The 23059-nt window shown below is 36.5% G+C and overlaps 1 protein-coding gene across 2 annotated transcripts in view; it reads left to right on the top strand.

Moving 5' to 3' along the window:
• The window catches only part of FOCAD (focadhesin), a 294494-nt gene that overhangs the window by 148401 nt on the left and 123034 nt on the right, over positions 1–23059 (top strand). For both annotated transcript variants that reach the window (XM_007454953.1, XM_007454952.1), the window contains exons 15-17: positions 17112–17246; positions 20739–20789; positions 21801–21884. In XM_007454953.1, coding sequence (XP_007455015.1) covers positions 17112–17246; positions 20739–20789; positions 21801–21884 — 270 coding nt within the window. The remainder of the gene's footprint in view (positions 1–17111; positions 17247–20738; positions 20790–21800; positions 21885–23059) is intronic.

Here is a 23059-nt window from a genome sequence, read left to right as displayed (position 1 = left end):
ATTGCGGTGCATGGACTTCTCACTGAAGTGGCTTCTCTTGTTGCAAAGCACGGGCTCTAGGTGTGCAGGCTCAGTAGTTGTGGCTCACAGGCTCTAGCACAGGCTCAGTAGTTGTGGCACACAGGCTTAGTTGCTCTGCAGCATGTGGGATCTTCCCAGGGCTTGAACCCGTGTCCCCTGCATTGGCAGGCGGATCCTCAACCACTGTGCCACCAGGGAAGCCCCTATCAAAGCATTTTTAAATCATTCCTGTGGTAAGCTGAATAATGCCCCCCAAAGATATCCAGGTCCTAATCTCTGGGACCTATGAATGTCATCCTATATCATAAAGGGGACTTTGCATATGTGATTAAGTTAAGGACCTTGAGATGGGTAGATTATCCTGGATTATCTGAGTGGTATCCTAAATGTAATCACAAGTGTCCCTGTAAGAAGGAGACAGAGAGATTTGACTACAGAGAAGAGAAAGTGTGATGTGACAACTGAAACAGAAGAAAAGGTGATGTGATGATGTGAGGGAGGAATCATGAACCAAGGAATGCAGGCAGCTTCTAGAAACTAGAAAAGGCGAGGAAACAGATTCTTCTCCAGAGCCTCTAGAGGTAACCCTGAATTTTACCCTCATAAAACTCACCTGGACTCTGGCCTCCAGAACTGTAAGAGAATGAGTTTTTGTTGTGTTAAGCCACTAACTTTGTGGTAATTTGTTACAGCAGCCATAGGAAATGAATACAAGCCTCAAAGAAACCCCAAGCCCATTAGTAGTCACTTTCAATTCCCATCTTCCTACAGTCCTTGAAAACTATTTTCTGTCTCTATGGATTGGCCTATTCTGGACAATTCGTGTCAATGGAATCATATAGTATATGCCCTTTTGTGTCTGGCTTCTTTTACCTAGCATATTTTCAAGTTTCATTAGAACTTCATTCCTTTTTATGGCTCTATAATATTACATTGAATGGCTGTAGCACATTTTGTTAATCCATTCGTCAGTTGATGGACATTTGGGTTGTTTCTACTTTTTAGTTATTATGAATAATGCTGCCATGAACATTTGTGTACAAGTTTTTACGTGGACTTATGCTTTCAGTTCTCTTGATATGTATCTAGGAATAGAATTTCTGGGTTTTATGATAACTATTTTTAACTTTTCGGGAACTGCCAAACTATTTTTCCAAGTGGTTGCACCATTTTACATTCTTGCCAGCAATATGCGAGCATTCACATTTGCCACATCATTATCGACATTTGTTATTGTCTGTCTTATTATAGCCATCCTATTGGGTATGAAGTGGTATCTCACTGTGGTTTTGATTTGCAATTTCCTAATGACTTATAGTGTTGAGCATCTTTTCACGTGCTTATTGGCAGGTTATATCATTTACAATATTTTATACTGAGGTTGAGTGTGTCCCTAAAAGATATTTGTATTACATAGAGGTTTCAACGGTTTTGAACTTAAACGTGTTTTATTTTTTTTAGTAAGAACAATTGTTTTAGATTTTCCTACTTTGCATAATATTTTCATTCCTATAGTCCATGTGTATAAAATAAATATATATATATGCTGGTGTGCTGAATTTTTTTTTTTACCAGTAGAGATGTACAAACGATCATGCTTATAGGTCACTGGTCTAGAGGATGCTCCAGTGGAGCTTATGTTAAGATGTCTTACAAAGGTGCTGCAACAAGCCATCATTATGAAGAGATCTACTAAAGACAACTCTTTTTCTCAGATTTTGTTTTGTTATATGATATGAAAATGCTTTGAAGGAGTAGGGACCTGACTCTAAAAGAAACTAGGATATATCATTCACTGAGAGGAATTGCCTTTAATGAGTAGTTTAGGAACAAATACCATTATGTAACAACCACAAAAGCAGGGAAAACAGCTATTCCATTTATTGAGTGCCTCTTGCTGTCAAGGCACCTACACTAAGTGTATGACATACATTATTTAATTATTACAACATCTCTATGAGTTTGGTGGTCTTGTCCTTATTTTATACGTGAATAAGCTAAGACTCACAAAGTACAAGTAATTTTCCCAAGGGCATGGAGCTAACAAGAGGCAGAGCTGGGATTTAAAAACAAGGCTAATCCCTTGCCTTTTATTCTGTATCATATGATGTCATTAATTTGTCACTGCTTTTCCCATCCCCCACTCCCTTGCCCATTTCTACCCCGAAAGGGAGGGAAAAGTGGTAGCCTAATGCCACTTGATAAATAAAAGGAGCTGAAGAAGAACAGCTTAGAGATACAGAGAGCAAGAGAGTTTGCATTTAACCACAGAAAACTAAAGAACTGCTTAGGATTGGCTAGGGTTTAGAGTCAGCAGTTGCAGAACAGTATTAAAGAGGGGCCTGATTCTAAGTTACAAGTGGAAGATGTCCTTGGGCCAGGCAACACAACCTGCTTTCTGAGCCAAACCTATGGAGGAAAGGATAAACTGACAGTTTTTATTTATATTTATTTATTCAACTAAAATTGTGTGTCTACTGTGCACAAGGCACCATTAGATGCTAGAGATGCAATGATGTAAAGGAGAGACATAGTTCTTACCCTCAAGAAACTTTCATTCTAAGTTGGGGGCCCAGAGCAGATGATACTTTACCATTTGTGGTACAGCTACTTATTTGCAGTTGTGATAAATCCTACAAAGCAGGAGTATAAGTTCTGTTAGAAAAGTTTAGTGAATTTAAGGTAATCTAAGAATGCTAGTAAAATTCTTATTATTAGGGGGACACTTCCTAGTTAAGTTAATAATAAAGTTTATTGAGTGATTTGTTTCTCTTTTGTGAAATTTTCTTACCCATTAGGTTTGTGTCCTTCCCTCTTTGCCCCACAGCATCCCTCTGTATTTAAGCATAACTTACTATAAATGTTTGTTTCCTTGTTTATGTTTCTGTGAGCTACTTTGGGGTGTAATAAGCTCTTTTTATTCATCTCTAGTCCTAGTTCTTAACAGCTTGTTTATGAGACCTCTTGCATTGCCCAGGAAAGTTATAATTTCACATTTTCTATCCCAGTGTCTCAATGAATTTTTACTTTTAGAATATGCATATTGAGTTTTTACAGTATTTTTTCTTGCACAGCTCGTTTGTTGTTCAAAATCAGAAGGATAAGCAAAATTTGAAACAAAAAAATTGCACATAATGTCACTATCCAGACATGACTCTAAACAATTTGCTATATATAATTTCATACCTTTTTCTATACGTACATGTATATCTATGGATTTTTTAAAACTGAGATTGTATTGAGCATACTGTTTAGTATAACCTGAGTTTTTCATCTTAATATATTGTGTACATCTTTTCCTGGCATATGTACACACGTATTTTTTATGCCTACATAGTATTTCATTGTACATTGCATTCTTCATACTTTTACCAATCTTCTATTGATGGATATTTTGTTTTCCATTTTTTTTATCATCTTCAGTGCTGTGATGATCATCCTGAGAGCTATCCTTAGCACTCACCTCTAGTTATTTCTTAGAATAAATTTTTAGAAATGAAATTGCTAGCTCAAGGGTATATAATTACCATCTGTAAAGATTTCTTCCTCTTGGACTTCTCACTGCATTATATGGTAGTGCTGCTTTACCTATACTTTTTTCTACATAGGATATGAATTATTCATATGTTTTGATATTTGTTTTGAAAACCATGGTTAATTGTTATAATTTAATTCTTCATTCTTTCACTTATGTACTAAATGTCAGCCCTGGCTGTTGGGTTTGTCATATATGGCCTTTATTATGTTGAGGTAGGTTCCCTCTATGCCCACTTTCTGGAGAGTTTTTATTATAAATGGGTGTTGAATTTTGTCAAAAGCTTTTTCTGCATCTGTTGAGATGATCATATGGTTTTTCTCCTTCAATTTGTTAATATGGTTTATCACATTGATTGATTTGCATATATTGAAGAATCCTTGCATCCCTGGGATAAATCCCACTTGCTCATTGTGTATGATCCTTTTAATGTGTTGTTGGATTCTGTTTGCTAGTATTTTGTTGAGGATTTTTACATCTATATTCATCAGTGATATTGGTCTGTAATTCTCTTTTTTTGTAGTATCTTTGTCTGGTTTTGGTAACAGGGTGATGGTGGCCTCGTAGAATGAGTTTGGGAGTGTTCCTTCCTCTGCAGTTTTTTGGAAGAGTTTGAGAAGGATGGGTGTTAGCTCTTCTCTAAATGCTTGATAAAATTCACCTGTGAAGCCATCTGGTGCTGGACTTCTATTTGTTGGAAGATTTTTTTTTTAAATCTTTTTTTTTTAACATCTTTATTAGAGTATAATTGCTTTACAATGGTGTGTTAGTTTCTGCTTTATAACAAAGTGAATCAGTTATACATATGTTCCCATATCTCTTCCCTTTTGCATCTACATCCCTCCCACCCTCCCTATTGCATCCCTACAGGTGGTCACAAAGCACCGAGCTGATCTCCCTGTGCTATGCAGTTGCTTCCCACTAGCTATCTGTTTTATGTTTAGTAGTGTATATATGTCCATGCCACTCTCTCACTTTGTCACAGCTTACCCTTCCCCCTCCCCGTATCCTCAAGTCCATCCTCTAGTAGGTCTGCATCTTTATTCCCATCCTGTCCCTAGGTTCTTCTGACCATTTTTTTTCTTTTTTTAGATTCCATATATATGTGTTAGCCTACAGTATTTTTCTCTTTCTGACTTACTTCACTCTTTATGACAGTCTCTAGGTCCATCCACCTCACTACAAATAACTCAATTTTGTTCCTTTTTATGGCTGAGTAATATTCCATTGTATATATGTGCCACATCTTCTTTATGCATTCATCTGTTGATGGACACTTAAGTTGCCTCCATGTCCTGGCTGTTGTAAATAGAGCTGCAATGAACATTTTGGTACATGACTCTTTTTGAATTACGGTTTTCTCAGGGTATATGCCCAGTAGTGGGATTGCTGGGTCGTATGGTACTTCTGTTTTTATGTTTTTAAGGAACCTCCATACTGTTCTCCATAGTGGCTATATCAATTTACATTCCCGCTAACAGTGCAAGAGGGTTCCCTTTTCTCCACACCCTCTCCGGCATTTATTGTTTGTAGATTTTTTGATGATGGCCATTCTGACCAGCATGAGATGATATCTCATTGTAGTTTTGATTTGCATTTCTCTAATGATTAGTGATGTTGAGCATTCTTTCATGTGTTTGTTGGCAATCTGTATATCTTCTTTGGAGAAATGTCTTTTTAGGTCTTCTGCGCGTTTTTGGATTGGGTTGTTTGTGTTTTTGATATTGAGCTGCATGAATTGCTTGTAATTTTGGAGATTAATCCTTTATCAGTTCCTTCATTTGAAAATATTTTCTCCCATTCTGATAGTTGTCTTTTCATTCTGTTTATGATTTCCTTTGCTGTGCAAAAGCTTTGAAGTTTCATTAGGTCCCATTTGTTTATTTTTGTTTTTATTTCCATTCCTCTAGGAGGTGGGTCAAAAAGGATCCTGCTGTGATTTATGTCATAGAGTGTTCTGCCAATGTTTTCCTCTAAGAGTCTGATGGTGTCTGGCCTAACATTTAGGTCTTTAATCCATTTTGAGTTTATTTTTGTGTATGGTGTTAGGGAGTGTTCTCATTTCATTCTTTTGCGTGTAGCTGTCCAGTTTTCCCAGCACCACTTATTGAAGAGGCTGTCTTTTCTCCGCTGTATATTCTTGCCTCCTTTATCAAAGATAAGGTGACCATATGTGTGTGGGTTTATCTCTGGGCTTTCTATCATGTTCCATTGATCTATATTTCTGTTTTTGTGCCAGTGCCATACTGTCCTGATTACTGTAGCTTTGTAGTATAGTCTGAAGTCAGGGAGCCTGATTCCTCCAGCTCCGTTTTTCTTTCTCAAGATTGCTTTGGCTATTTGGGGTCTTTTGTGTTTCCATACCAATTGTGAAATTTTTTGTTCTAGTTCTGTGAAAAATGCCAGTGGTAGTTTGATAGGGATTGCAGTGAATCTGTAGGTTGCTTTGGGAGGTATAGTCATTTTCACAATGTTGATTCTCCCACCAAGAACATGGTATATCTCTCTATCTGTTTGTATCATCTTCAATTTCTTTCATCAGTGTCTTATAATTTTCTGCATACAGGTCTTTTGTCTCCTTCAGTAGGTTTATTCCTAGATATTTTTTTCTTTTGTTGCAGTGGTAAGTGGGAGTGTTTTCTTAATTTCACTTTCAGATTTTTCATCATTAGTGTATAGGAATGCCAGAGATTTCTGTGCATTAATTTTGTATCCTGCTACTTTACCAAATTCATTGATTAGCTCTAGTAGTATTCTGGTAGCATCTTTAGGATTCTCTGTGTATAGTATCATGTCATCTGCAAACAGTGACAGCTTTACTTCTTCTTTTCCAATTTGGATTTCTTTTATTTCTTTTTCTTCTCTGATTGCTGTGGCTAAAACTTCCAAAGCTATGTTGAATAAGAGTGGTGAGAGTGGGCAACCTTGTCTTGTTCCTAATCTTAGTGGAAATGGTTTCAGTTTTTCACCATTGAGGACGATGTTGGCTGTGCGTTTGTCATATATGGCCTTTATTGTGTTGAGGAAACTTCCCTCTATGCCTGCTTTCTGGACGGTTTTTATCATAAATGGTGTTGAATTTTGTCGAAAGCTTTCTCTGCATCTGTTGAGATGATCATATGGTTTTTCTCCTTCAATTTGTTAATATGGTGTATCACATTGATTGATTTGCATATATTGAAGAATCCTTCCATCCCTGGGATAAATCCCACTTGCTCATTTTGTATGATCCTTTTAATGTGTTGTTGGATTCTGTTTGCTAGTATTTTGTTGAGGGTTTTTGCATCTATGTTCATCAGTGATATTAGCCTATAGTTTTCTTTCTTTGTGACATCTTTGTCTGGTTTTGGTATCAGGGTGATGGTGACCTCTTAGAATGAGTTTGGGAGTGCTCCTCCCTCTGCTGTATTTTGGAAGAGTTTGAGAAGGATAGGTGTTAGCTCTTCTCTAAATGTTTGATAGAATTCGCCTGTGAAGGCATCTGGTCCTGCACTTTTGTTTGTTGGAAGATTTTTAATCACAGTTTTAATTTCATTCCTTGTGATTGGTCTTTTCATATTTTCTATTTCTTCCTGGTTCAGTTTTGGAAGGTTATACCTTTCTTAGAATTTGTCCATTTCTTCCAGGTTGTCCATTTTATTGGCATAGAGTTGCTTATAGTAGTCTCTTATGATGCTTGGTATTTCTGCAGTGTCCGTTGTTACTTCTCCTTTTTCATTTCTAAGTTTATTGATTTGAGTCCTCTCCCTCTTTTTCTTGATGGGTCTGGCTAATGGTTTATCAATTTTGTTTATCTTCTCAAAGAACCAGCTTTTAGTTTTATTGATCTTTGCTACTGTTTTCTTTGTTTCTAGTTCATTTATTTCTGCTCTGATCTTTATGATGTCTTTTCTTCTACTAACTTTGGGTTTTGTTTGTTCTTCTTTCTCTAGTTCCTTTAGGTGTAAGGTTAGATTTTTTGAGATTTTTCTTGTTTCTTGACGTAGGCTTGTATTGCTATAAACTTCCCTCTTAGAACTGCTTTTGCTGCATTCTGTAGGTTTTGGATTTTCGTTGTCCAAATGAAACATGTTGTTGTGTTTTCGTTGTCATTTGTCTCTAGGTAGTTTTTGATTTCCTCTTTGATTTCTTCAGCGATCTCTTGATTATTAAGTAACGTATTATTTAGCCTCTATGTGTCTGTGTTTTTTACGTTTTTTTCCCTGTAATTGATTTCTAATCTCATAGTGTGTGGTCAGGAAAGATCCTTGTTATGATTTTAATTTTATTAAATTTACTGAGGCTTGATTTGTGACCTAAGATGTGGTCTGTCCTGGAGATTGTTCCGTGTGCCCTTGAGAAGAAAGTGTAATCTGCTGTTTTGGATGGACTGTCCTATAAATATCAATTAAATCCATCTGGTCTTTTGTGTCATTTAAAGCTTGTGTTTCCTTATTAATTTTCTGTTTGGATGATCTGTCCATTGGTGTAAGTGAGGTGTTAAAGTACCCCACTATTATTGTGTTACTGCTGATTTCCTCTTTTATAGCTGTTAGCAGTTGCCTTATGTATTGAGGTGCTCCTATGTTGGGTCCATATGTGTATTTATAATTGTTATATCTTCTTCTTGGATTGATCCCTTGATCATTATGTAGTGTCCTCCTTGTCTCTTGTAATTTTCTTTATTTTAAGGTCTATTTTATCTGATACGAGTATTGCTATTCCAGCTTTCTTTCGATTTCCTTTTGCATGGAATATCTTTTTCCATCCCTTCACCTTCAGTCTGTATGTGTCCCTAGGTTTGAAGTGGGTCTCTAGTAGACAGCATATATGTGGGTCTTGTTTTTGTATCCATTCAGGAAGCCTTTGTCTTTTGGTTATAGCATTTAATCCATTCGCATTTAAGGTAATTATCGATATGTATGTTCCTATGACCATTTTCTTAACTGCTATGTGTTTGTTTTTGTAGGTTCTTTTCTTCTCTTGTGTTTCCCGCTTAGAGAAGTTCCTTTAGTGTTTGTTGTAGGGCTGGTTTGGTGGTGCTGCCTTCTCTTAGCTTTTGCTTGTCTGTAAAGCTTTTGATTTCTCCTTCGAATCTGAATGATATCCTTGCCAGGTAGAGTAATCTTAGTTGTAGGTTCTTCCCTTTCATCACTTTAAATATATCATGCCACTCCCTTCTGGCTTGTAGAGTTTCTGCTGAGAAATCAGCTGTTAACCTTATGGGCGTTCCCTTGTATGTTATTTGTCATTTTCCCTTGTTGCTTTCAATAATTTTTCTTTGTCTTTAATTTTTGCCATTTGATTGCTGTGTGTCTTGGCATGTTTCTCCTTGGGTTTACCCTGTATGGGACTCTCTCAGCTTCCTGGACTTGGGTGGGTATTTCCTTTCCTATACTCGGGAAGTTTTCAACTATAATCTCTTCAAATATTTTCTCGGGTCCTTTCTCTCTCTCTTCTCCTTCTGGGACCCCTGCAATGTGAACTGTTGGTGCATTTAATGTTTTCCCAGAGGTCTCCTAGGCTGTCTTCATTTCTTTCATTCTGTTTTCTATATTCTGTTCCGTGGCAGTGAATTCCACCATTCTGTCTTCCGGGTCACTTATCCGTTCTTCTGCCTCAGTTATTCTGCTGTTGATTCCTTGTAGTGTATTTTTCATTTCAGTTATTGTATTTATCTCTGTTTGTTTGTTCTTTAGTTCTTCTAGGTGTTTTTTCTTTAATTCTCCTAGGTCTTCGTTAAACATTTCTTGCATCTTCTTGATCTTTGCCTCCATTCTTCCTGGCATGTTTATGGGTTGTGTAGTCATCACTAGCCATATATTTAGTTGATGAGGCAGGAGTAGTTGTTAATTCCTGGCTTATGCTCTGTTCAAGGAGGAGCAATAGTCACTTTGAGCAATAAGGTTGTGTAAAAAATTCTGTGGAATTATATTACGTTTGCCATGTATGGTTGAAGATTTTGGGCTCCATTTTGTAAATAGGAACAGCTATGGTAAACTTCCAAGTTTTCATATAAAACAATATTAATTTAAGTGGGTGGGCAGAAGAAACATTATGTCAATTTTCTGCAAAGTTTGAGCACCTTTCCTAATGTCATTTTAAAAATGCAGTAATTTTAGTTGCCATATGAAAGTAAATCTTTATGTAATCTATAGGGAAGTGGAAGAATCAATTAAAATTAATTTTAATTATAGAAAAATGATTAAGCCTTAAATTCATAAAATGCATATATATTTCCCTTAACATATGACTCAAATATTGTATGTACATAGTAGAAAAGTCAAAAGTTTTGACTGAGGAAAAAGAGGTTAAGAATCATCTCTAAACCAGAGTATATGTATAACAAAGGAAGAGATCATACTATAGATATTGTTTTGTAACATTTTTTTATTCAGCTAGCAGTTTATCATGGACACCAAGTCATGTGATAATCTACTTCTGACAGCTAATTGAATGAGCATGTGGCTGTCCTGTATTTAATGAATTTCCTATTGTGGGATACTTAAATTGTTTTCTGTTTTGATTTTGACTTTTCATATGATGCACCACACGGTGATAAATTTTTTTTTATGGAAATAAAGTTGGCATACAAAATTATGTTAGTTTCAGGTGTACAACATAGTGATTCAACATTTAACTACATCATGAAATGATCAAGACTATAAGTCTAGTAACCATCTGTCCCCATGCAATGTTGTTACAATATTGACGATATTTCTTGGTGTGTAATACATCCCTGTGACTTATTTATTTTCTCTCTGAAAGTTTGTATCTCTTAATTTCCTTCACCTGTTTCGCCCACCCCCCAAACCACCCATTTGTTCTGTCTATGAGTCTGTTTTCATCTTGTTTTGTTTGTTTTTTGGTTGTTAGATGCCAAATGTAAGTGAGATCATACAGTATTTGTCTTTCTCTGCTTGACTTACTTCACTTAGCATAATATTCTCTAGATTCATCCACATTGCTGCAAATGGCAGTATTTCATTCTTTTTTATGGCTGAGTAGTATTCCATTGTATAAATATACCACATCTTCTTAATCCAGGCATCTATTGATGGGCACTTGGGTTGCTTCCATGTGTTGGCTGTTGTAAATAGTGCTGCTATCAACATTGTGGTGCATGCATCTTTTTGAAATAGTGTTTTCATTTTTTCTGGATATTTACCTAGGAGTAGAATTCCTAGGTCATATCATAGTTCTATTTTTAGTTTTTTAAGGAACCTCCATACAGTTTTCCATAGTGGCTGCACCAATTTACATTCCCGCCAGCACCGTACCAGGGCTCCCTTTTCCCCACATCCTCTCCAACATTTATTATTTGTAGACTTTTTTTTTTTTGTAGACTTTTTGATGATGGCCATACTGACAGGTGTGAGATGATACTTCATTGTGGTTTTGATTTGCATTTCTCTAATAATTACTGATGTTGAGCACATTTTCATGTGCCTATTAGCCATCTGTATGTCTTCTTTGGATAAAAGTCTATTTAAGTCTTCTGCCCATTTTTTATGTTATTTAGTTGTATGAGCTGTTTGTATATTTTGGAAATTAAGCCCTTGTTGGTTGCATCATTTGCAAGTATTTTCTCCCAGTCCGTAGGTTGTCTTTTTGTTATAGCGATGGTTTCCTTTGCTGTGCAAAAGCTTTGCTTTTAATTTTGTATCTGCTGAACAACTTTTCAGCAGTTCTTTTTTGGGGGTGGGGGGGTTTAAGCTCTTTTGATTGAATTTCTGTTATTTTTCTTTTTTTACCTTGGAGTCTAAATTCCATTTATCTGAACAGGGGAAGGAACTTGCCTTAAAAAAAAAAAAAATCCCTCTGGTTATTTGGGGGAATAAAGCACTAATTTTCTTGTCAAAGGATATTTCTGACACATTCTTACTGTGAGTTTGCTAGTTCATGCCAGGAGAGTGTCCGACATGAAATAGATAATTAATTCAGACAGAATCTAGCAAAAATGAAAACTGAACGTCCCTGCAGGGAGCTCTTTTGTCATTCTTTCTGTTCCTGCAGAGAAATCAATGGAGTTTACATTGGAAGATATTGTTCCATTTAGGGGGAGGTTTCTCAGGGAAGCTGCAACTTCTGACATGGCGGAATAAAAGAGAAACCTAACATCCCAGACCACTGAGTAGTGATTCCCTTGGGTGGCTTGATAATCTAGATCAGTCTGTTTAGTCAATGCCTTTCTGTTTTTACTTGTAGCACTTATACAGTTCCAAGCCTCTTCTATTCAGATGTTAGAATTATAAGCCTGTACTACAAACTGCCAAACAATTTTTCTGTCATGCCTCCTTTAGAAATGGCATTGTGATATTAGGGATTGTTAATATGAGAGTAGCTTTACCACATCAAGTACACATATTTTTGATTCATTAAGCCACAATTTGGGATTTAGATATGTGCCTTTACATTATTTGCCATCAGCAGTACAGAAGTTGAGCAACTCTAATCATCAGAATTACTGTCCTTTAGATTATAAGGGACTTGAAAAAAGGCAACTCAATATTTATTCTTATTTTTTTTTACAACACTGCTTTGATAATGCACTAGTCTCAGACATTAAAAGACTGAAATTGCTTAAATATACCTGTGCTAGTAATTTTTTTATACCTATAACCTTTAACCCCATATTATTAGGATAAGAAAGAATGTTATTTTTCCCATTGTTTCTGCTCCATTGATTATAGCTCCTTAAACTCCCTCTTATCCCATGTTATTGTATTTTGGTAACAGAAGCATCCTGTTTTATGAATTGTGTGTGCTGAATTAGCTTAAGCGGGCTTCACTGCATGGTGATGGCTTGAGTCCTCTAATTGTGAAGGCAGTTTCTTTTACCTTCATTATGAAAAGGGCAAATAAGGTGGTTTTCATAGCCTAAATGTTTTTAAAAAGCTTTCCCTCTGTTGGAGTAAAGCATCAGGACAAAAGGAGTAGGCTCTTCTTGGGAATTTCTAGAAATACCTTTTGGAGGTAGAATTAGAAGATAGCTATCTATTCCTCTGCGAAGAAACAAATTCATTTTTACAGCTCAAGAACTGAAGCAAAGACTCTGATTCTTTTGCGATTCATTATCTTTTCCATTGGCAAGCTTCCTTTACACTGTATAAAGCACATTTGCATACAATTGCCTCAGTATTGCCTTTACTGTTAACCTTGTGCTATACATAGAGCAGGTGTTAGTAATATTATTTCCGTTTTGCAGCTGCGGACACAAATTGAAGGAGACTAATGACTGCCATAGTCCCACAGCTACCAAATGGGAGAACCTGGGGTTTCTAACTCTAGTCATGTGCTCTTTACAGTATATCATGTTGCATCGGATCTTCATAATCTGTGCTGTTTAGTGTCGCTAAGGTTCTTGTGGAAGAATAACATGGAAAAAGGATCATTCTCCCCAAGAAACAAAAATGGCAACAAAATATACATAACGTAAGCATTCAGAATGGAATGAATTCTCCAAAATCTCATAGACAAACTAAGCAAGATGTTCTGAGTCATTAGTTGGTAAATATTCATATGCTATATATGCATAATACCTAGGTATTGTTCCTTCTATTTTGTTTGGTTTTGCTTGTTTTGCCCTTACTGTTGAATTGTGGGCTCAGTATTGTAGGCTGATAGTTTTCCTTGTATTTTATTTGTTTTTGCTTGTTTTGCCCCTGCTGTTGAATTGTGGATTTAGTATTGTAGGCTGATAGTGTTGTAGGCTGATAGTTTCTGTGGATTTAGTATCATAGGATTTAGTATTGTAGGCTGATACTGTTGAATTGTGGATTTAGTATTGTAGGCTGATAGTTTCCTGTGGATTTAGTATTGTAAGCTGTTAGCACTTTTAAGATCTTATTGCACTGACTTTTGGTCTTGTTAATTTTGAAAAGTTTGTTGTTACTCTAAATTGCTCCTTTGTAGATAGCCTGTATTTTCTCCCGTTTATCTCTGAAGATTGTCTCTTTGCCTTTGGTTTTAAACAGTCATATTATAATGTATAGACATATAAACTTATTTTTAGTGTGGCTTATTTGTGCAAATCATTTGGGTTATGTATTATGGGAGTGCTTTTTGAGAGTGGTCCAGGTGCCCCCAGCTCACTGCCATTTTTTGTTAATTTCTCAGCTCATTGGTTTCTAGTCCAACCATTACACTAGGGTGCAGCCCTTCAAGGGTGCTGGTTTTATGTGAGGGTTTCAGTTCTGACTCCCTTCCATGTATAGGATAAAGGCAGTATCTCCTCTTACCATGTGGACATTTAAACTCAAGCTATTAGGTCATGGAAACTGACAACTTCCTTTCAATACCACACTGCAGGTATTTCCCTCTGTGTTTCCGGCACTGGGTAATTAACCCCACCCCCATTTTTCCTTTTCGGCTCAGCTATATATAAAAGAATTTTCTTCTTTATCAGTTATTTCAAGTATGGCCCATCATGTTGTTGGAGCCAGAAGTCAGTCTATTTTTTGAAAACAGATAAGTCATTGGGTAATAAACAGTAGACCCGAAACAGGCCAGTAAAGACCAGGAACATGAGCTTGACTAATCTGATATAATATGACAGATTGCACAGGTCAACAGGCTGGTGGATCAAATCCACAGGGTTCTAGGAGATGGACATAGCAAGATAGTAATCGGTTGAATCCAAAGCCGTCAGGGCTGGAAGATCTCTAAGATCTAGTCAAGAATAGCCAGGGTTGGGAAGGTCAAAGGAAGCAGGCTTCTTTGTTAGAGGCTTCCCTGCTCCTGATTATGTATAGGCAAGCCTGGATTTATGTATATTCCCTGCAGGTATACCTTGCTTACATTTAAGGCACAATTCATGGCTGGGATTCTGGAATATCTTCTCATATTCCACATGTAGAGTACCATTTCAGGCACTAGTTTTCAAACTTTCTAGGAGGAAGACTTTTAAAAAAATTAGTAAACCTTTGAAAATACTTAGAAGATATAGCCTCACTCCCCACCCGCCATCCATGGACAGGGCAAGCCCTTTTTGTACTTCCATAATTGGTGGCCAGAGATCTTTTTCGTTGATCTGCAAAGTGCATCAGAACATGTATGAGACCATACTTCCTCCTGGTATTTTGATTTACAGAAATGTTTGCATGACAAAGCTGTTGTTAGCAGACCTTACATCTGAGTTACAGTCCTTTTTCCCTCGCGCCTGCAGGATATTTCTTTCTAGATGTCTTTCCATCCACTCCAGTTAAACATACCCATCCCCCATCTCCTGCAAAGGTGCTCCTTCTTCAGGTTTCCCCTCCGTTTAATTGTGTTGCTTTTTATTCACCCAGGTCTCTAGGCCCAAATCATCTCACTTCATTCTCCAAGTCCTTTTAATTCTTTTATTCTCTATCTCAGATTTACCATTCCTCTCAGTCTCCAGTACCATCAGTAGTTGATAACTACTGATAATCTGATATAGTGATTACTGTGCTAGGTGAGCGGGGTGGGGGTGGGGTGAGAACTATAAGATGTGGTCATTGTCTTTACAGAACTTAATATCTAGTTGAGAAGACAATTTATATTTACAAAAATAGTGAACAATACCAGGCAGTATGGAATTAAATGCTAAGTTGGGTAGTACAGAGTTTTAAGTGCTAGAAGTTAGAGGAAAGGAAGGGATAAAATGAGGGCCTGAGTTGTAAGAGAAAAGTTAATTCTAGAATTGAGATTTGAACTGTCTTGAAACAACGTGGGTTGGAATTAGATAGGAATTTAAAGTGAGGAGAAAGCGTGGATAATTAGTATATTGAGCATACGATTTTTGGAAAACTTTTGAGGTTCTTTATATTAGGGACTACTGACAAATAGGAATTAGAGAGGTTCATGACTGCTTTGAGTTTGGCTCTAAGACTACCAGAAGAATCTTTCAAAAATAGTATTTGAATTTAGTTTATTCCCCAACTCAGAAATCTCTGGAGGCTTCCTTTTCCTTTTGATTCTGATTCAAACTGCTTTGGTATTCTAGGTACTCTTTGATCCATCAGCCTTGCTTCACCAGGACTCGTGCTTTTTATGTCTACAGCTTGCTTTATTTGTGTTTGACTTATGCTTTCCATTTCCTTGTGGGATGTCTGCCTGATTTCTTTCCATTCCTTCTTCAAGTCCCATCTCTAGACTTTTTGCCTCCTGATACTGTAATGACACCCACCCACTGAAATAGCTTTCCTCCCTGGGTTCCTCCTGAAACTGTTTTCTGTTGAAAATAGTTCAAAATCTAATCATGCACCTTTTGTTTCCCAATGATTTAGAATTACAGACTTTTCTCTTCCTTTCTGATACGGTGGTAAATTCTTTGAAGGGTTAGATTATGTTTTGTATTTTATTGTTCCTCTTAGTGCTGTATACTACTTTAGGTATATACTCGATGTTGAATTGATAGCTTTTAAAGAGTTGGTTTCTTTTTTATTTCAAATACTGATGATTTGTAATATTAGAACTACTGTCATGCCTGACAGTACTGCCCTTAGTGAATGCTAGTGGAATCCAAATTTGTAGTGGATCCCAAGTCAAAGAACATTTTTCTGCTGTTTCATGGAAAGTGGAAAATAAGAGCAAAAGCACTGAATCCAAGTTTTCTGAGATACTCTTTCTGCTGTCTTCTTTGAGTCTCTCCTTAATCTGTGTCTTTAAATATATATTATTCATGTATCTTTGACATCTTTTCACTTGTTAACTCATGTAGTATTTCCTAAATAATTTATGTTTGTAGATGAAGATAAATCGTGTGTGTTAATTGAAGCTTAAGGGAAGAGATTGTAGTGGTTTAGAAAGATTAATCCTTGTTAAACTCTATCTGATTGATCTGTGTTGCCACTCTTCCTGCCTGAGTTTTAAAATTTTAATCCAATATCTGTAAGTGAAGAAATCATCCATTGTAGTTGGAATTGAACTTAAGAAGATATTTGAATATCCTTAAAACCAGATCTTGAAATGGCTTAAGAATACTTGGTTTAAGGGAATTGGGTCAAGCTAAGAATAACATTTTTGTTAGTTTTATTTTAGCATTTAACAGCCTCTTAAAAATCTGAAATGACTTTTTAAACAAAGTTTTAAGTTATTATTTTAAATAATAAAATTATTCACCTACCTCATTTAGAAGTTTATAAGATGATTTGAGAGTGTTTGATTTATGTATGCTAACATCCCAATTTTTTGAGTGTTGTTACAGTTTCAGCAAGACTAGAAAACTATGAGAACGGTGAATACCTGGATTTAGAAATGTTCTAGCATTATCTTACCCTTCTTGGTTTCAGAGAATGGCTATTCAACAATGTAGCTAACCTGGAGTGAATTTTGTGTGTATTTGTGCATGAGGGAGAGCGACAAAGCTTTGCTTCTTTGGTTAACCAAAATAAAGTAAAAAAGCAGTTGTGTGAGGCAGGCTGGATCTTCTTCAAAAACAGTTTATATTAGTTTAAATAATGTCTTTTGAGGGGTGATGACTTATCAGATCTTAATTGCTAGGAGTGTTCTTGTTCTTAAGTTTCCTTATAATGAAAGACAGTACTCTTTACTAACGGCGTCATATGAGCTGGGATTTTGTTAGGCATTGACTTTTGTATTTGCTTCACAGGTGGTTTGTATTCGCTCCACTTGGAATGCTCTCTCCCCAAAGCTGAGTTGTGACATGAGACCTCTCATTTTGAAGACCCTCAGTGAACTGTTTTCTCTGGTTCCTTCCTTAACAGTCAATACAGCTGACTATGAGGTATGCATTCAGAGCTCAATAAATTGTCTGTTTCTACATTGGGAAGACATGTGCTTTATCATAACTTTTGGAAAAAAATATTCGTAATCTTTTGTTTGCCAAAAATCATTTAGCACTTTTTGTTCTGTGAACATGTTGATATCTTTATGGACTCCTAGGAGTAGGAGGATATCCACCCTTATCAGTCCTCTGTCTTTGAGATTTATTTACGTGAAGGATGCCAAGTTTTTATTATGAAAGTATAGTCAAGATTTTTAAAAGCCCATATGTTAAAATAGTGTTTCTAAAATAATAGAATTCATGAGGCCAACAGTTTAAATGCATTTTGTTGGTGTTTTAAATTCTAAAAAGTGTTACAAAGCCTTTAGTAAGGCAGGGCAGACTTCTGAGTAGTATAGACATAGTGTCATTTGTGGGGTTTTTCTAGCTTAGGCATAGAGATTTGATTTTTTACGTGTTAGTTTATTAGTTTACATTTTCTATATATAGCTTTGCTTTTCATGTATACTCTTCAATGAAGACAATTGTAAAATCAACCTGTCCTAGGAGAGGAAAATAATTTTATGAACTAGGCAATGTTTGTCATTGTAATGAATTGAAACACTTGGTGGAAGATGTTTTGCTGTAAGATTCACGTACTTCTGTTTAACATTTTCTCTGTTATCTCTACTTTGAATGAAATGAGAGGGTGGCAGATTCATTTATATCTCCACTTTTGTAGCCATATCCCCTTTCAAGCTCACCTTTTTATTGACTTTTCCTTCAAAGAGCCTCAATTGATTTCCACTTGAAGTCTTGGTGAACGTTTAGTTTGATTTAGTGCTTCACAGACTTTGATAAACTGGCCCTCTGTAAGATTCCAAGAATAGTCCCTTACTTGTTTTAGATCACATAAGACAGGATTGTAGGATAATACTTCTAATCATTCTAAATGCTACACAGTGAATAAAATCAAATTTGTCCTTACCAAGGACACAATACCTAGCATCGTACATAATGTATATTCAGAACCTAGTTGTTGAATGAATGAATGAACCAATACAGGATATTGTGAGTTTATTCTCACATTTGGGCTTTTGTTTTGGGGTATTAAAAAAAGAATCAATTCGAGACTCCTAGGGTATATAGTTCACCAACAGTCTTTTTTATGGCCACTGTTCGGGGGTACATACCCTATGTTGTCAGAAAATCTGCCAAGCTACTGATAAGGAGCCCATACCAAAACACAAAATAAGGACTTTGTATGCAGTGATACGTATATTTATTTTCTGTCTTCAAGGGCTGAACTCATATACCTTTGTATTGCTTGTACTTTCAGTTTTTCTTACATTGAATTTATGAAGTGGCTTGTGTGTTTTTTATGTTTGCTTACATTGGTAAGCTGTAAGTTGTCTTTTGGACTATTTTTTTTTTCCTTCAAATTTTACATTCCTTTTCAGTGACATTTTATTTTGGTTTATGTTCATGCTTGTAATAACATTAGGATTCCTCTGTTATTCAGATAGATGGCTTTGGGACCATTTTATCCATCAGTTTCCTCCTAGTAGGGAGATTTCTTCAGTGATCAGAGCCCACCTGGCAGCAGAAGTAAAGAAACGTAGAGAAGACCCCTCTCCAATCTGTCGCTCTGTCTCTCCCTTTCTCCCCACCTCCCCCACTTTCTCCCTCCTTCCCTTCCTTTCTCCCTCCCTCCGCCTTTCTCTTCCTGTGTGTGTTTAAATAATTTGTTTTCTATTAACTGCTTAGAGTTTGTTTGTATGTAAGCCCGAGTTGAATATAATTTTCCCAAAACATTTCTTAGGTTATTGCTATCCCTAGTCACCTCAAATGCCTTGTGTTTACCAAAAGTGAAGTCCAGTTTCTTTATATGGAGCCAATAAGGTCTTTTAGAATTGGCCTCATTCTGCTTTTCCGCCTCCTGCACTCCAGGAAAACCAAACCATTGTAGATTCCTTCTCCGCTTCCAGATTTTTCCATTGCTTTTCCTTTGTTCATGTTGTTCTCTCTGTCTAGAATTACTTTCTTTTCACCTCTAATTTTAAAGTCTATTTTAGGAAATAAAGAATTGGTTTAAGTTATCTCATCCTTTGAGAATTTTTCTTCAACAGGAGTCTGTTGCTCCCAAAGTTCTTTATCTATACTGTCTTAAGAACATTTATTTCTATTTTATACTATAGGTATATGTATACATATATTTTCTCCATTAAAATATAAGCTTGTCGAAAATAGAATCCATGTTTCAATTTGTATATTTTCTGAATTGCTTTGCAAAGTGCTTGATCATTCATTCATTGACTCAGAATGTATTTATTAGAACTGTGCTAGGCCTTAGGGATACTAATAAACAATAATAGACACTATTTTAAGTAGTTATTATATTCCCCAGCGCTCTTCCAGTTACTTTATATCAATTAGTTCTAATATCTGATAGGAAGTTATTATTTTTCATTTTATAGCAAAAGAATCTGAGGTTTTAAGAGGTCTATCCATTCATTAAACAAATATTTATTGAGTATCTGCTACATGCAAGACAAGTAACTGAACCAACACTGTAGTTTCTAAGTGAAAGCTGTTTTCTAAACCCAGGACTTTCTAGCTCCAAGGCTATATTTTTCCATTATACCATGTTGTCAGTCCCTGCCTTCTGAAAGCTCAAAAGTTGGTAAAGGATATAGACATAAGCAATAATAATTATAATAACATTTGATGAGCACAGTTACTCAAAGGGCTACGAGAGTGTGGTGGTGGAAGTGACAAGCATTCTTAGGAGAAATCTAAGGAAACCTTAGTTGGTGCTATTAGACTAGGATCGTGCAGAATTAATAAAATGTTGCTTTTCATTGATGTTTTTAAGAGAATATGCAAACACAAGGAGGTATAGAAGAACCTCATACGATTTAGCAGGGCAAGAAGTTAGATGTGGCTGAAATTAAGAAGACATTGAGTGTTGGAAGATAAATGGCTTTTTATGCTCAATTATTTATTAAATATTTGTCATTTGGGGAACTGGGCTTTATATTCTTTATGTACTGGCCTTTGAAATGAGAAAGACAGCCACCGCTTTAAGGAGTGTACAAGCTAGTAGAGAGTTGACCACATACACAGATAATCACATTAGATGCTAAATTGTGCCATGTGCCGTATGGCCGCCTAGAGAAGGGAGAGCTCTCTTCTGGGTAGGGGGTTAGGAATAGAGGCATGAAAAAGGAGAGTGACATTTGTACTAAGACTTGAGAGATCAGTAAGAAATGGTTAGGTTTCTAAATTCAATAATCTTAAAATCTCACCTTGTTTAACATATCCATATGTTTAGATGATGAGTCTGTTTCTGAGTATTTTCATTTTATGAACGATGGGTAAGTACAGGTTAAGTCAGTTACTAGTGGTATAATTTTTAAAGTGATTTAATTTCCACATTTGCTACTTTAGATTGTTTACTCTCAATTTTATCTTTGTCTTAAAATTTTATTCTGTTGTTTGTTGATTTTTCAGAATTTTAAAGTTCAAGTCCTCAGCTTCCTCTGGAACCACACTCAAAACAAGGTACTGTCACAAGGGCGTCAGTGAAACAGAACCAAGCTGGGGAAAGAACTGTGAAATAAGACTCTTAGGATAAAAATATAACTCCCTTGAAATGATGCCTTCTTGGTTTTAAAAGAATTGTGCCTATTAATAAATTTAGGTTTTAAAAATTATTCTTAATTTATGCCAGTTAATACGTTTTCACCATAAAATGCACTTGTTACTTTGTGACACTGACAGATATGAGGAGGGACTGTTGCCATTGTCTCTCCTTTTAAAGGTCCTTCCTCTTTCCTGCTTTGCCCCTCCCCCACGGATAAGCACATCAAACAAAAAGTCTGCTCCATTTTTTGTTTGTTTTTGGTTTTTAAAAAATTTTTATTGGAGTATAGCTGATTTACGATGTTGTGTTAGTTTCAGGTGTACAGCAAAGTGAATCAGTTATACATATACATATATCCACTCTCTTTTAGATTCTTTTCCCATATAGGCCCTTACGGAGTACTGAGTAGAGTTCCCTGTGCTGTACAGTAGGTCCTTATTAGTTATCTATTTTATATATAGCAGCGTGTATACTCTCCATTTTTCGAATGTCATTTCCAATCAAGGAGTATAGAGCAGAGGGTGTTGGTGATGTTCCACCTGGCTCATGAGTGAAAAAGCTTAGATTCCAGAAGACTAGCTCTCCGGGGGAGTAGCCGGAGACTCAGAGTCCAGTTCCAGGCCTATCAAACTCTATACCCTCATACTCCTTCCGCTAAACCGTACCACCTCATGGGGACTTGAGCAATTAGGAGTTATTTTATGTTTAATGTCCCAGCTAGGATAGAAATGTGGTTTTTCTGATGCCTCTGTCCAGTGATGTTTTCTCTCTATTTTTAATCGGGACGTACTAAGCAAGGCTTGAATACCATTTCCAAAGCACTGACTATAGAACTTTGAGGTTGGTCAGGGAAGATTTTCTTTCTGCCTCCAGAGTTGATGTTTAATATATGTTGTTTCTTTTGTTTATCTTACTTTTACTCTATCTAGGACCCAGTTGTAGCAAATGCTGCATATAAATCTCTGTCACACTTCGGTGCCAGGGAGCACACCATTCTTCATCTGCCTGAAAAGGTAGGTTTTTCTGCTTTCTTAGCGGTATCTCTTTACCTATACGGTTTATAACTTTACTTATATTCCCCCGCTTAGGGAATTCTTACCTGTAACTCTAGATATGTTGTCCATAAAAGATAAGAATTTATATTTATAATGTGTTTAATCTGTAGTAGATTGTAGAGGTCTTAGACTTCACAGATAATGAACTGAAGCAGATGGAAGGTGAAAATGAAATCTCTATAGGGTGACTTGGTGTATGATTGCATTGCCCTGTGCCCAGGGCAAGGTCTGTGTCACCATAGGAACCACCTTACCCAGTTAGTGCACCGTCTTGAACTTCACATCCAAGCACGGCCTGCTCAGAGTAAGGTTTTCTACCACCTGGGCAGCCAGAGATCTTTATTTGTGATACAGAATTGAAGTGCCGTCTGAAAAAAATCTGCTATTTATTCGTTTACTTTGAAATGATATATAGGTTAGTCCCAGAGAACTGGATGAAGAAAGTATCACTCTCTTTTAAGGGTTAACACACTGTGTGATATTATCTTAGTTTTTAGACTAAACTAAAAACATACAACCTTTTCTACTACCTACCTAGTATAACCAGCTTTAAATTATCAGGTTATATTAAGGAATTAAGTGTATGATTTCTTTCTTTTTAAAAAATATTTATTTATTTATTTAATGGCTGCATTGAGTCTTTATTGCTGTGCCCGGGCTTTCTCTAGTTGTGGCGAGCGCGGGCTACTCTTCGTTACAGTGCATGGGGCTTCTCATCGTGGCGGTTTCTCTTGTGGCGGAGCACAGGCTCGAGGCACGAGAGCTCAGTAGTTGTGGCTCGCGGGCTCCAGAGTGCAGGCTCAGTAGTTGTGGCACATGGGCTTAGTTGCTCCACAGCACATGGGATCTTCCTGGACCCAGGCTCGAACCCGTGTCCTCTGCATTGGCAGGCAGATACTTAACCACTGCACGACCAGGGAAGTCCCTAAGTGTATGATTTCACATTTAGTGTTACTGCTAATTCAAAGGCATACAAATGGTTATTTAATGCCTTTAGAGTGTAAGGAAGACATTGTGTTAGAAGTTATGTGTAACATTACCCAGAATCTGTCCTTGAGGTGAAGTGGCAAGTTTTATTGTGAATTTCTTGGGATCCTCAGGCATTAAAATGAGTTGACTTTTTCTTCTGGGTT

The sequence above is a fragment of the Lipotes vexillifer genome, unplaced genomic scaffold (assembly GCF_000442215.2).
Source record: "Lipotes vexillifer unplaced genomic scaffold, Lipotes_vexillifer_v1.1 scaffold317, whole genome shotgun sequence".
NCBI classification, from domain to species: domain Eukaryota; kingdom Metazoa; phylum Chordata; class Mammalia; order Artiodactyla; family Lipotidae; genus Lipotes; species Lipotes vexillifer.
Note: the sequence above shows the minus strand (reverse complement) of the source record. Positions and strands in the feature narration are given on the sequence as shown.